This window comes from Sinohyriopsis cumingii, chromosome 5 (genome assembly GCF_028554795.1).
Source record: "Sinohyriopsis cumingii isolate HCF-2022 chromosome 5, ASM2855479v2, whole genome shotgun sequence".
Lineage (NCBI taxonomy): Eukaryota > Metazoa > Mollusca > Bivalvia > Unionida > Unionidae > Sinohyriopsis > Sinohyriopsis cumingii.
This window is the reverse complement of record NC_142965.1, coordinates 51,143,030-51,155,948: the sequence shown is the minus strand read 5'-3', so window position 1 is coordinate 51,155,948 and position 12,919 is coordinate 51,143,030. Positions and strand designations below refer to the sequence as shown.

Sequence of the window (12,919 nt, the reverse complement as noted above, 5' to 3'; positions counted from 1 at the left end):
TATAATACGACCAAAATACGATACGGGGTATGGCAACCTAAATAGCAGAGTATTAAACATGAGCTAATCTTCTGATTGTAATGATTACATATATTTTTAACGTGATTAGTACAACATATATACAATGATGCAAAAGACTCACCCATCCACAGTCCTGATAGTGATATATTCACCAAGTTAGCGGGTACATCCGCTTCATCTATATTCGTAACAAAAAGACAGCTAGCTGATGAGGATCTGCAACAAAAACGTTACATACCTGCAGCAGAAACTCGTCTGAACTAATCTCGCATTCGGAAATATATGTTTAAGTCTCACGTCTATAGAGAAGTCGAAATGAACGAATTACTACTGTATATTGAAGATCAAGTCGATCGATCCTTCATTTTGGAAATGGGAGATATAACTGTATTTCTGTTGAGGATAATTATGGTTATATATATATATATATATATATATATATATATATATATATATATATATATATATATATATATATATATATATACACACACAACTAAAAGATTATGCAATGAAATCGGCTGCGATATTGGTATACCAGACCTTAGGCCGCCAAGTACTGTACGCCATTTTACCGTACTTTGCCGATGTCTTTGGCGTACGAGGGTTTAAATATGTTATACGTTGTTTGCTGCAAACAGCACAAGTGAAAACGACAAGAGTTAGTCCATATTAAAGGGGTCCGGCTGTTGTCTATGCGTTTTTACAGGTGCCTGCATAGGTACATAAATGTGCACTCGCACCAGTGTATGGTCGACGAGATTTCTGTTCTTCGAACTGGTGTAGGCGTAAAACAAGTCTGCGGCAGCCAGAACTACGACGCTAAATAAAATATATTTCCTGATTTGCAATCCCCGGTGTTTCCAAGATCCTCTTCGTTTCGAACAATGTGCTGAAATTACAGCATATGGCCTTAGGAGCACAAGTCGTTTAAGCTCTTCGTAGCGATTCTTGCGGTTCTCACTTTGAGCTGCGCTGAACCCCGTAGTTGACACTACGCTGCTTTCTTTCAGTAAGGCGGCCAGCGTTTACTAGAGCCCACCCGGTGAGGATTTGTTTAACATAGTGACATATGATGGTACCTATTGCAGTTTATGTGACGGTTCCCTCGTCGGTTCCTGAGGTGGTTCCTTTACCGGTTAAATCATTAGTTTCGCAACAATACATTGTCGGTTCGTTTCAAATACACGCACGCACCTTGTTCTTCAAATACAGGTTGGTGTAGATATTCATTCTAAATCTTATAATGTGTGAAGTCAGCAATCCATGAACTCTCAAATCGTGACTCTGATAAAAACAAAGAAATATATCTTTTGCTGAAGCACGCTATCACCTTTGAAATTAAGAACTAAGGCGTTCCGTCCACACGCTCGACGTCGTCCTGTCTTCTTTGGTGGTGGCTCTGCAAGCGTTTCAAGGCTATCGCGTCATTTAGTACTTACACCCGCCACCCCTCGCGTGTTTCATGGCTGGCGCCGACCTATCTCAGTGCACCACAGAGGACAACCACGTCAAGGATGCAACTCGGGACGAGCTAGCGACCTGTTAGAGCAGCACTGGCGCAAACCTTCCTTTAAAATTCATGTACTTAACTACTGACAGAATCACATGTTTATTACGTTACTGTAATAAATGCGTACGGTTTCTATCGATGTCATTCAAAATAAGACTTTCAAAATGTTGGTGAGGTTTAAGTCCATATCAATAATACCATCACCATCTGACGGCAGAAAATTGCAGTACTATCTTATTTGTTAATGCCTCCGAAAGCTTTACGTCTAGCTTTGCGCCTATGTTAGTCACCAGAAACGCAATAAAGGTGGAATAGCCTCACATCGACGCAAATACTATGCTTTAGTAACGAGGTGAGACAGGGTATTTGGCCTGCTCTCTTGTATCAATTAGCACTGGAATAACCTAAAGCATTATGCTCAATATGATGCTACGGGAAAGCAGCCTGACACAAAGAAACTCGAGTCAGTGGAGTCTGCCAAGCCTGACGTACACACTTTAGTGGTGCCTGCCGATCCTGACCATATCATGCCAGCAGCGCCTGCCAAGTATAGTAGTATTATATGAGCTCGGGTAACATACCCTAATATCCAAAAGGAATACAAACCCCTGGTGGAAGGGTACCTACAACAACATGGGGTTAACACGACCCGGTTCACATTAAAATGGATCGAAGCTGCAGACATTGAGAACTAGGATTACCCAGATCACTCTAAAGCAACCAGCGGTCATCATGGAGGTTGAAGAACGCTAAGCAATCATGATAATGCGTAGTTGAAACGTCGATATAAATGTGACCTATGTGGTGTCAGCAGAAAATTAGGAAACTACAGAAAGAGCTGAAACAATCTGAATGACTGAAATAGCGGAAGAACAAAGTATGAAACCTATCTCAAACGCTCAACAATGCTGTGATTCATTGTGTCCGCTTTAATGTGTCTTTATGCGGCGCAAAAGATATATCTTGGTCCCAGCCCACAACACAAAAAGAGAGTAAAACGTTGCTATTGTTCACTCGTGCTTATTTTTTGTCGCCTCCTTTACGAATATTTCCGCCTTTATGGTCATCGTTCTTTGCCAGTACTGACTGTTTCGCAGCAGCAGACTATAGACTAGGTCACGTATCGCTCCGGTGGTCTAGTGGCTAGAGCGTCCGCCTCGGACGCGGGAGGTCATGGGTTCGATCTCCAGCCGAGTCATACCAAAGACTTACAAAAATGTTACTAACAGCTGCCTCGCTAGGCGCTCAGAATTAAGAGGTTAGTGTTAAGTCTGGTCGGCCTGGTGTCAGGATAATGTGACTGGGTTGGACATCATGCTACATGTCTGCGGCATGATGCCCCAGTGCTAACATCACTCTAAACTGCCACACTGCAAACATCGTAGCGATATGACTGAAAAATTGTTAAAGCTACGTTAAAAATCATATTCACACACACACACACACACACACACACGGCATGTATGGCACATACAGCATCTTCTGCTACCAAAAATGTTAAAGTTGTGAGTGGCAAGAGCTCGGCCTCCCAAAACCATCCAACACACATTGGCTTTTATGCTAAATATGGCACAATTCTAACCAATAACAAATGTAAAATGTTTTAATTAGTGGTAGTGTGCTTACATTCAATCATTAACCTTCTAGCTGACCGTTATTCTGCAAAGTGATTGCAACAGACATTAGACAACCAGTAGTTTCAAACATACAATTTTCAGCACAATTTATTTCGTGCTTCCATAGTAAGTCGGCCACGGTACAATGTACACACAATCAATTCTGAACATACCCTGTATTGATAGCTTAAGATATACATGACTAAATCATTTGGGTCATGCAATTAGATGTGAAACACATTTATATTTTGTATCTTGATGTTCTTTGTTTAATTGGATCCCAAAATTGCAATCTTTCATGTCACGCTTCTTATTATTTTGATCATACGTGACTCTTTCATGTCACGTTTGTGACTATTTTGTTCATACGTGACATCAATTGTCGAATCATGATTGGTTTTAATTATTAAAAAGTAAGACGTCTTATTCCTTCAATCATTAAAAAGACATGTTCGTTTTTGTTTTCTTTAAAATAAAAATAGCTACAACTAGTTTCTTACTAATACTATTTTAGTACCTTTAACTGCCCTGGCACGTGAAATAGCAGGCAAAAGGTTAAGAATGATATCAACGTCTGCTTCATTTTAGTAGCAGGCCATCACACTTGGCACGTACATTTACCTGTTGATAGTCATTACTTTGTTTAAAGCATCTGTTTTGGTATAGCCAAGTACATGTAACCAAGAGACTTCATGTGGGTCAAGATACATCATTTGATACTACTGTTAGCGAAATGGCTCGCGAAGAGCGCCGGTACCAAAATCAATGATGCTATATTTTTTCAAACCGACGCTTATGACGGACCATTGTTTTGTATGGGGTTCCTTGATTTTGAACGCTTTATCTATAATTCGGTTTGCTTGGTGGAGGTGTTTGCGATCCTCTCCAAAGAAGAAAAAGGTGAGGTTGCCTTCTTGGGGCTTGCGCCGATGGCCTGGTATGCTGATCCTGCTGCTGCTAGTTGATATATCAAGAACAATTATTTGGGCCACCTAATGTTATTTAATTATAACAAATTTATAGCGATCATTAAATATTAGCTAATGCGTATATGATCTTGGCTGTAAAATGAACCTTGATATTTTGAGATACTCACTGGACAAAATTAGCCAGCTCGGCTTTGCTGCACGCGCTCCAATTGGTACTTTTGCTTCCCATGATGCCATCATTAGGTGAGCGACAACCGTTGTCACTGTCATGGGTAAGGCCAAGTCTGGAAATACGGGGAAAATATGTCAGAATTTGAATTTGTATGATACTGCTTCATTTATTATTTCTGCAACAGCTACTACTACAAATATTACTACTACTACATTTGTGCTACTGGTAGCAGTACTTTTAACAACATCAGTAATAACAACAGTAGTGCTATAGTAGTAAATCTTGACATGTACTTGCATAAATTTTAAACATTATCACCACTGTTATACTAGAACATCATGTACCATTTTTGTTCATTAATAAGTAATATTATTTAGTGCATTACATTCTATTAAAAAAATAACACAAGACATATGATTTAGCAGCAAATATGTTATTACTAATTATTTACATACAATATTATATATTAGTTTCAGTTGTTACATTCTACTTTTGTCATTGTGTTTACTGTTATGAACTTTAGTATCCCATATTTATTATTATTATTATTATTATTATTATTATTATACAGTGTTCATAATGTGGTCCTTGTAAATTTCTATTCGTATCCTTATCCAATATTTTAACCATTTTCTCTTCCACCTGAAGTTTTGCACAAACAAATCACACATAGATAACTCCTCCCACCCCACCCCGACGGCCAATGATATGCACACTACAAGTATAAACTCCTACCCATTCCCCAACGCAAGTAGACTGTAAAGGGAATTTAATATTATGTTTCGAAGGATACGGCCTCTAATAGGAACTTTAAGTTACATTGTACATTTGGAACAATATAGAGTCCGATAGCAATTTAGCATACCGTTTAGCTTGATTGTTTGGATTATAGTCATTTTTCGGCAGATACTGCCATGCACGAATCCTTTAGTTGTGCTTTTTGCGCACCAATTAATTCAACTGTACTATTTGAAATGCCTCCTTAGTTAGTCACCGATTGTAGGGCGCCTTGACTGTCTGTCTGTCCTATTACTCCTGCCTACCAGCTTTGTTTTGTCAAAGCTAGGTCTATTTGCTGGTGGGACTGTCCCTATCATAATGCCAAAGATGTGATTGTCACGTATCCGATCAGAATATTTCCGAGCTGTGAATTTCCCTACTAAGTAGGGGGTTTTTTTTCTATCTTTTTGTACTTAGGGCACTTTTGTGATTTCCGAAAAGGTGACCCCAACGATATTTGTTTCAGATAGCCGATTGCTTTTTGTAATCCTAATTTTGGTTTCGCATCGTTTTTTTCTGAAGTCATTCAGAGGAGCATGTCAATCGGACATTTTCAGGGCCACTAAGTACATGTCTGAAAACGACTTTCTTTGGTCAGACTGAAAGCCGAAAGTATATATGAAGAATTATGAGAAAACCGTTGTATGTATGTGTTACAATATGTGATGTGGGGAAAGTGTGAGAGTTTTTTGGTTTTCTTCCCTCGTAAGTATCATATATTTGTGTGCAATGCAATATGTATGCTATATATGTATATGCTGGTTTTGTGCGATGTTGTCTTCAGAAGGACGTTTTACTTTTCGTTTTTGCTTCTCCAGCGTCATCCCTCCTCCCCATATTCGTCTTCTCATTCTCTTCTAATGTATACATTTGTCTCGCCTTCTTTTGTTATCATCTGCGTCTGTCTTATCTTATTCTTTCTCGTCTTCTTACTCCTCCCTATTGTTTCTCTGTCTCTTCTTTTCTTTTCTTCTGTTTATCTTTCTTCTCTTACTGAGCCCTCTAATTTTGACCTTCTGTTCCTGATTCGGCTTATTTTTCCTCTCGTTTTCGTTCTCTTTCAAGAGTATTTGTTTGCTCCTTTCCCTCCAGCAACTCCACACGCTCCTATGTCCTTGATGATTATTATTTTTATTGGGGCCCTAACTGTAACTTATACCTAACCCCCCACCCTCCGTGTCAGTTGTACAATTTGCATCTTGTCAGAATTTTCGTATTGTATAATTCAAATTTGTATAACATTAATTGAGACTATGATTGTTAGATTTTTATTATATCAACACAAACTGTATATCTTTAGTAGAGATTATTATTGTTGTTATGTACTACAGCATTTGTACCTTATACCAAAATATATTACTGTGCTTTTTGTATATTCCAATAAAGAAAGGTAGCAATTCAGTATATACATAAGAAACAATATTTATGTTGGCAACGTTCCTGTCGCTGACTTAAAAAAGGCATAATGAGATAAATGGATACAGTCAGTATCTAAATATTCCATTGTAGACAATTTTTGAAGAGGTAAATTATTCTTGGATTCGGAATGCAAAATGGAACGTTCTTCGTTATTTTTCGGCAGCACGAACAACAATCCGAGCTCCAAGATAACGTAAGTTGACGTTTTGTGTTAAAAGCAATGATCTATTAAGAACAAAGAAAAGTTCTGTAAGTATAGGAAAAAGTATATATATATACATTCTGCACTCGACAGCCTAGTCAGAATTGCTACCTTGCAGACTTTGGGTTCTGACTTCCTTTTTCCAGGTAAGAGAAATATAATTAGTCCTAATTTAGATATTTTTTTCCTAAGTGCCTTAATCTATTGACAATTGAGAAGAAACATATTTAGGAAATATTTCACTCACTTCACTGGCTTCATAAGAGTTTGGAATCTTTTATTATTATGTAATTTAACGTTTTAAAAATAGTATGTCAAGGATTGATTACATTTTATTTAGAATGTATACATTTTGGATTGATTTTTGTAGAAACAAAATCACTTTTAAATTGCAGAAAATAATATTTTAGATTTTTTTAGAACAAACATTCAAAATAAAAATACTTTGATTGCAAATAATTTTGAAATTAGTATGTAAAATTAAAGTCCTAAGCATTTTTGGATCATTGGTGACTCATTCGCCATTTAATTCCAAAGTACAGAAATTACTGAATGTGTAAAGTTGGTTAGCTTTTAATAAATATAACAAGTTTATTATATATATCCTAAAATTTTATTTGATTTGTGTGTAAATTTTCTATATCGAGTAATGTTTGGTTTTAATAAAGAATTGCTATTTTGCATAATACAGGTTCTGTCTTTTCTAGTTCGAACCTAGTACCTTTTTGCACATGCAATCGATGTAACACCAACATCGCAGAGGTGACACCGTCCACAAAAATGAGTCAAAATGATCTCTCTCTCTCTCTCTCTCTCTCTCTCTCTCTCTCTTTGAGCTGTCCACCATCAATAAATTGGGCATGACGAGAAAAAAAATAGATAAACTGACCACAAAATGGTTTAATCAGACCCAGTGATATCCCCTCAGTGTCTATGCCTTTTTCCTTTTCCGTCCTAGACATCCGAAATTCCACCCTTGATGTTATCTTAATTTTGCCTCTTTTTCCTACTTTTGTTATAAATACCCGGAGATTGTTTTATGTAATTCCACAGCTTGGTTTTTGTCCTCTAGGTATTCCTAGTATGTGCTTCTTGATTCAGTGATAATATATTTGTTCTTGAAACGCTTTTTTTTCTTTGCTATGTGTGTGTGTGTGTGTGTGTGTGTGTGTGTGTGTGTGTGTGATTTTTAACGTGACTTTAACAATTTTTCAGTCATATTGCTACTATGTCTGCAGTGTGGCAGTTTGTAGTGATGTTTAGCACTGGGGCATCATGCTGCAGACATGTAGCATGATGTCCAACCTAGTCACATTATCCTGACACCAGGCCGACCAGTCCTAACACTAACCTCTTAATGCTGAGCGTCTAGCGAGGCAGCTGTTAGTACCATTTTTGTAAGTCTTTGGTATGACTCGACCGGGGTTCGAACCCACGACCTCCTGCTTCCGAGGCGGACGCTCTAACCACTAGACCACCGGAGCGGTTTTCTTGGTTATATTTGGAGCACATAAATTTGCACATGTTCCGGTGTTTCCAGAGTCGGGCAGTATATGTAGTTCATATTCGTGGCTACGTTTAGGTATTGCCATGTGCATCCTGCTAATAAAGTTTTATAAAGGTTTCTGTTTAGTTAAAGCATTGATTGATTTGTAATTTCTAATCTGCTTGTCGCTAATGGGTCTCTAATACTGTCGATTTATTGGAGTTTCAACGCACACTGAACTTAAAGCGCACCCATGCGTAACGTAAAATTTCCATAGGACCTTGTATCATCCCAAATTTGACGTTAATTTCCCATGAGACTATTTATTGGCCCCAAGCGTAAATTTAAATTCCAATAAACCCTATATTGGCCCCAAGCGTAACGTTAAATTTCTGTTGCAGTTTATATTATCCCATATAGCTACTTAAATCCATATGCAGCTGCTTACGTGTGTCCAAGTTCATGGGCTGAAATATAATAGAATGTAAAGGTCCGTATTGAGCTCACTGCACAACGCTGGGATGGATTACACGAACCTCGCACATACGCCATGCCTGATGTCGAAGTACCTGTTTGCCTTTAATAAGGAAAAGAGAATAATTTTATAAAAGAGAATTTAATTCACTAACTACTGTAATGTTTACGTGCTGAGATACAATAGGCTGTTGTTGTTGTTGTTGTTGTTGTTGTAGGGTTTAACGCCATTCGATAGTATATATGGCGGCCAGTATTAATGGTAGAGGAAGAACCCGGGAAAACCTCAGAAAGAACCACCGACCCTCAAGAAGCTACTGGCAAGCTTTCTCATATACCCACATTGGCAGAATCCGAGACTCGAACCTAGGCAGACAGAGGTGAGATGGCAGTGATCCGTAACGGAGAGCGCTTTAGACCACTCGGCCACATGGGGTCCCACAATAGTTCTTACTAAGCGGTCTAAATGAACCGACCACAGATGCCATCCCTGCTGTCTCATTATCCGTTGGGCAATACAGACGAATATAATTTATGCGAGATGAAAAAGAATAACATTTAACGTACTTAAGAATTGCCTTCATATAACTTACGCTGTACTGAAAGTGTGTTTGCGAGATATTTTCGTAAAGTTTTCACAGACTGATTCAGTGTTTTCAAATGTAAACCTAAATCCGTGAAACGAGTGATTAGATAAGATGCCATTGTTACAAGCTGTCGTTCTAAGGCGTATTGATCATTTTCGAGTCTGGCTAGTTGTGTTATGTGTCATATTTTAGCACACCATGGACAACTTTCAAAAACAAATGAATATACTTCTGACGTACCTGGAGGAAGCTAGCTTTCAACTGATGATCACATGATCGTCACATGACAATCACATGATTACTATGAACTAACGAACATATATTTTAAGACTGCGAAAGACAAAACCCTAAAATGTATGGATAGGTCTTAAATGCAAAAATTTCTTTGAAAACTATGAAATGTATTGATTTTGTTCCACTCTGTACTGTTATTACAAACTTGTAAGCATTATTACTCATGGATTTTACATGGCTTTTTTATGTTTTTGTTTAACATTTGTACAGTAGATATATGCTACTGTGCTATTCGTTTTTTTGTTGTTTTTTTCTAGGCAAGATAGTCTGAGACAGTGTACAAGCAGTGTTATTGAATTAAATCAGATAAAACTTTATTTCCACTCAAATGTTTGTTCTGTCCTCGGGGAAATATTCACGCGCTTCTTTCTTCCAAATCTACATTTGCTTAGTAACTTCAATGTCTAACAGGTCTAGATTGGCGGGTATTAAATTGAGACCTCGCAAGTTCCTGTAGGATTTTCATCTCTCCAAATTGACCATGAGCACATGCATATAGAATTGAAAACGGTCTATTTTTAATATTTTTTATATTTTTGTATGCAGAAATAGATTTATTTTCCGCAAATCGTACCAATATTTTCAAAACCTTCTCAGATCGACGCATAGCTTGTTACTTATGGAAACCTTGAACCAGACACCATGGATGATATAAAAATCCTTGAATGGGTGAGCACAGATGCTGTACATTTAAAAGTATGAGACCGAGTTCGAACCCAGAACTACCAAAGCATACAGCTAGTGTGTTTACATTGTGCTCTCTAGGCCTTAAATCAATATCCATCATTTGCATTACAATTACTATAAACATTATTTTGATTCAACCTTCTGTCCGAAATTGTTTTCTTCTTGTTTTGATACATATATGCATGTTACTAATGGTATGTTTCATTCTTCATAATAATTATGACCATGGTGTCAAAATCTTTGCAGGAATTTTCAATCACTTTTTCAAAGATCATGACTCATGCTACAAAAACAACAACAACAATATTCCATCACATGAAATTAGATGAAAGTATTAGAAAAAGCAAAGATAAATGATACGTAATTAAGAATAACCAACGTATCCATAAAACTGACAATAAGGACAACTATGTACCCTGTATGAAGATGGACATGGTCATAGGCTAATTCCTTTTTCGTCCCATTGCAGATAGAATATAAGCTGACCGATAGGCTTGTTGACGGGACATACCAGCTCTGAAAGCATGTAATAAAATAATTTATACTCTTATTCGTGATGGGGTGGTGGTGGTATTTTACCAAAGAGTGTATCGCCTAAATGATCGTAAATAACATTGAATAAATTACTTTGTAATTCATTTAAGCCATTCGAAGAAATGCTTAAATTTAACTGTAAATTTATTGTTGTTTAAGGTTAAAGAATGATTATTGATAAAACACTGGTCAATAATTATACCCATTCAGATGAGGATGTGTGGTCAAGCAAATGACAAGTATTTAGTTCCTTTGAACTCATCATTTCTGTTTCTTTATACATTCTAACTGTTTATTCTCGTATATATTTTGGCATACTTTTTTTGAATAGTATGGCCTAAAACTATAAATTTAAAAGATACATTCTTAATAATAATAATAATAATAATAATAATAATAATAATGATGGCCTAAAACTATAAATTTAAAAGTAAATTCTTAATAATAATAATAATAATAATAATAATGATAGTGAGGACTTTTTTAACGCCTAATCTTTAGAAGCTCTAAGCGCTTTACAACATTACACAACACCTATAAGATAAAAAACATATAATAATATTATTACAAAAACAAACACCATGAAATAAGAAAAACATTAAAAAATAAAAAAACATGCTAAGAATATTTCAGGTAGGAAACATTATTAGATCTTTAAGATTGTTCTTGCAGTCGAAATAAGTGAGTTTTGAGAGCCCTCTTGAGTGTGATCACTGTGCCTTTGTGTCTAAGTTCAGTGGGCAAATCATTCCACGTTGCTGGGCCTTGGTATGCAAAAGAACACTGTCCATATGACTTCGTTTTCATAGTGGGAATAATGAGGATACGAGTGTCAGAAGAGGAGCGTAGGTATCTTGCTGGTGCGTACACATGGGTGAGGTCGGATAGGTATGTTGGACTAGAGTCCGACAGTGAAACGTAGCACAGAAAACAAATTTTGTGTTTGATTCGGTGAAGTAATATAGCATGGTCTATTGTGTCAAATGCTGCAGACAAATCAAGGAGGGTGAGGACTGTAATCTTTCCGCTATCCAATGCAAAGAGAATGTCATTAACTACTTTTAGAAGAGTAGTTTCAGTACTGTGGCAAGGGTGATATGCAGATTGTACATTGCTAAAAAGACTGTTTGAATTCAGATGAGATACAAGCTAGGATAGAACAATCTTTTCTAAGATTTTTGATATGAATGGGAGATTAGAAACTGGGCGGTAGTTCTTTAAATCGTTACGATCTAGTGTTGGTTTCTTCAGCAGAGGCTTTACAATGGCAGTTTTGAAAAATGATGGGAATTCCCCGGATGAGAGTGAGGTATTAATAACATCAGTTAGTGAAGGCAATACTGGATCTAAGCACTCAAGCAGCAGTGATGTTGGAATTGGATCCAGTTCACATGACTTTGATGCACTCTTCATCAGGATTGTACGTAAAAAATCCATAGAAACAGTTTCAAATGCTGCTAATGGTTGCATTTCAAATTCTGTATCCCATCTGTATGGTGACGACGAGTCAATTGAAATTGTGGTATCAAGCTTATCTCTAATGGTTTGTACTTTGTCACGGAAGAAATTTGCAAACATGTCCGGAAGGACGACTGGGGAGAAGGTAGTTGGAAGTGGTGTTGATTTGTTCCTTGACATTAGCTTGTTAGTAATCTCGAAGAGCTCTTTTCAGCTGGAACTTTCCATGATCTTAGTAGTGTAGTGGGCTGATTTCGATGCATGGACTATATTTGTGACATTCTTCTTAGCGACTTCATAGATTTGCTTATGAATAGTGAGTCTGGTGGAAAGCCAGAGCCTCTCAGCTTTACGGCGGTCTCTTTTAGCAGTGCGAAGCTGGTCCGTAACACTGCTATACCATGGAGAACACTTTTTGAATTGATACTCTGCACTTGGTAGCTGGGGCGTGTTTGTCAAGCAATGAACGCAGACAGTTATCGAGTTGTTCTGCGGTAGGAGGTAAGCAAGTTGTTAGGTTAGCTTGGATGTCGTGCATTAGTTTGGTTCTATTTATCATACGGAGGTTTCTCTTAGTAGCAGATAAAGGTGGAGGGTTAGGGACTGATACGTCAAGATGGCATATAATGCAGAGGTGATCTGATGCAAGGTCATGGGATACCAGGGAGGACTGTAGAATGTTATCATCAGGTCAATGAAGAATCCAGTCTATAATGTGATCATGTTTATGGGTGGGTTGGTCAAATG

At 37.3% G+C, this 12,919-nt stretch overlaps 1 protein-coding gene across 1 annotated transcript in view; it reads right to left on the bottom strand.

Moving 5' to 3' along the window:
• LOC149799151 (A disintegrin and metalloproteinase with thrombospondin motifs 4-like) overlaps positions 1-12,919 on the bottom strand; it is a 99,452-nt gene that overhangs the window by 41,494 nt on the left and 45,039 nt on the right. The window contains exons 8-11 of the mRNA XM_089957034.1: positions 10,596-10,696; positions 8,587-8,715; positions 4,247-4,363; positions 143-237 (exon numbers count right to left, since the gene is read on the bottom strand). Coding sequence (XP_089813160.1) covers positions 143-237; positions 4,247-4,363; positions 8,587-8,715; positions 10,596-10,696 — 442 coding nt within the window. The remainder of the gene's footprint in view (positions 1-142; positions 238-4,246; positions 4,364-8,586; positions 8,716-10,595; positions 10,697-12,919) is intronic.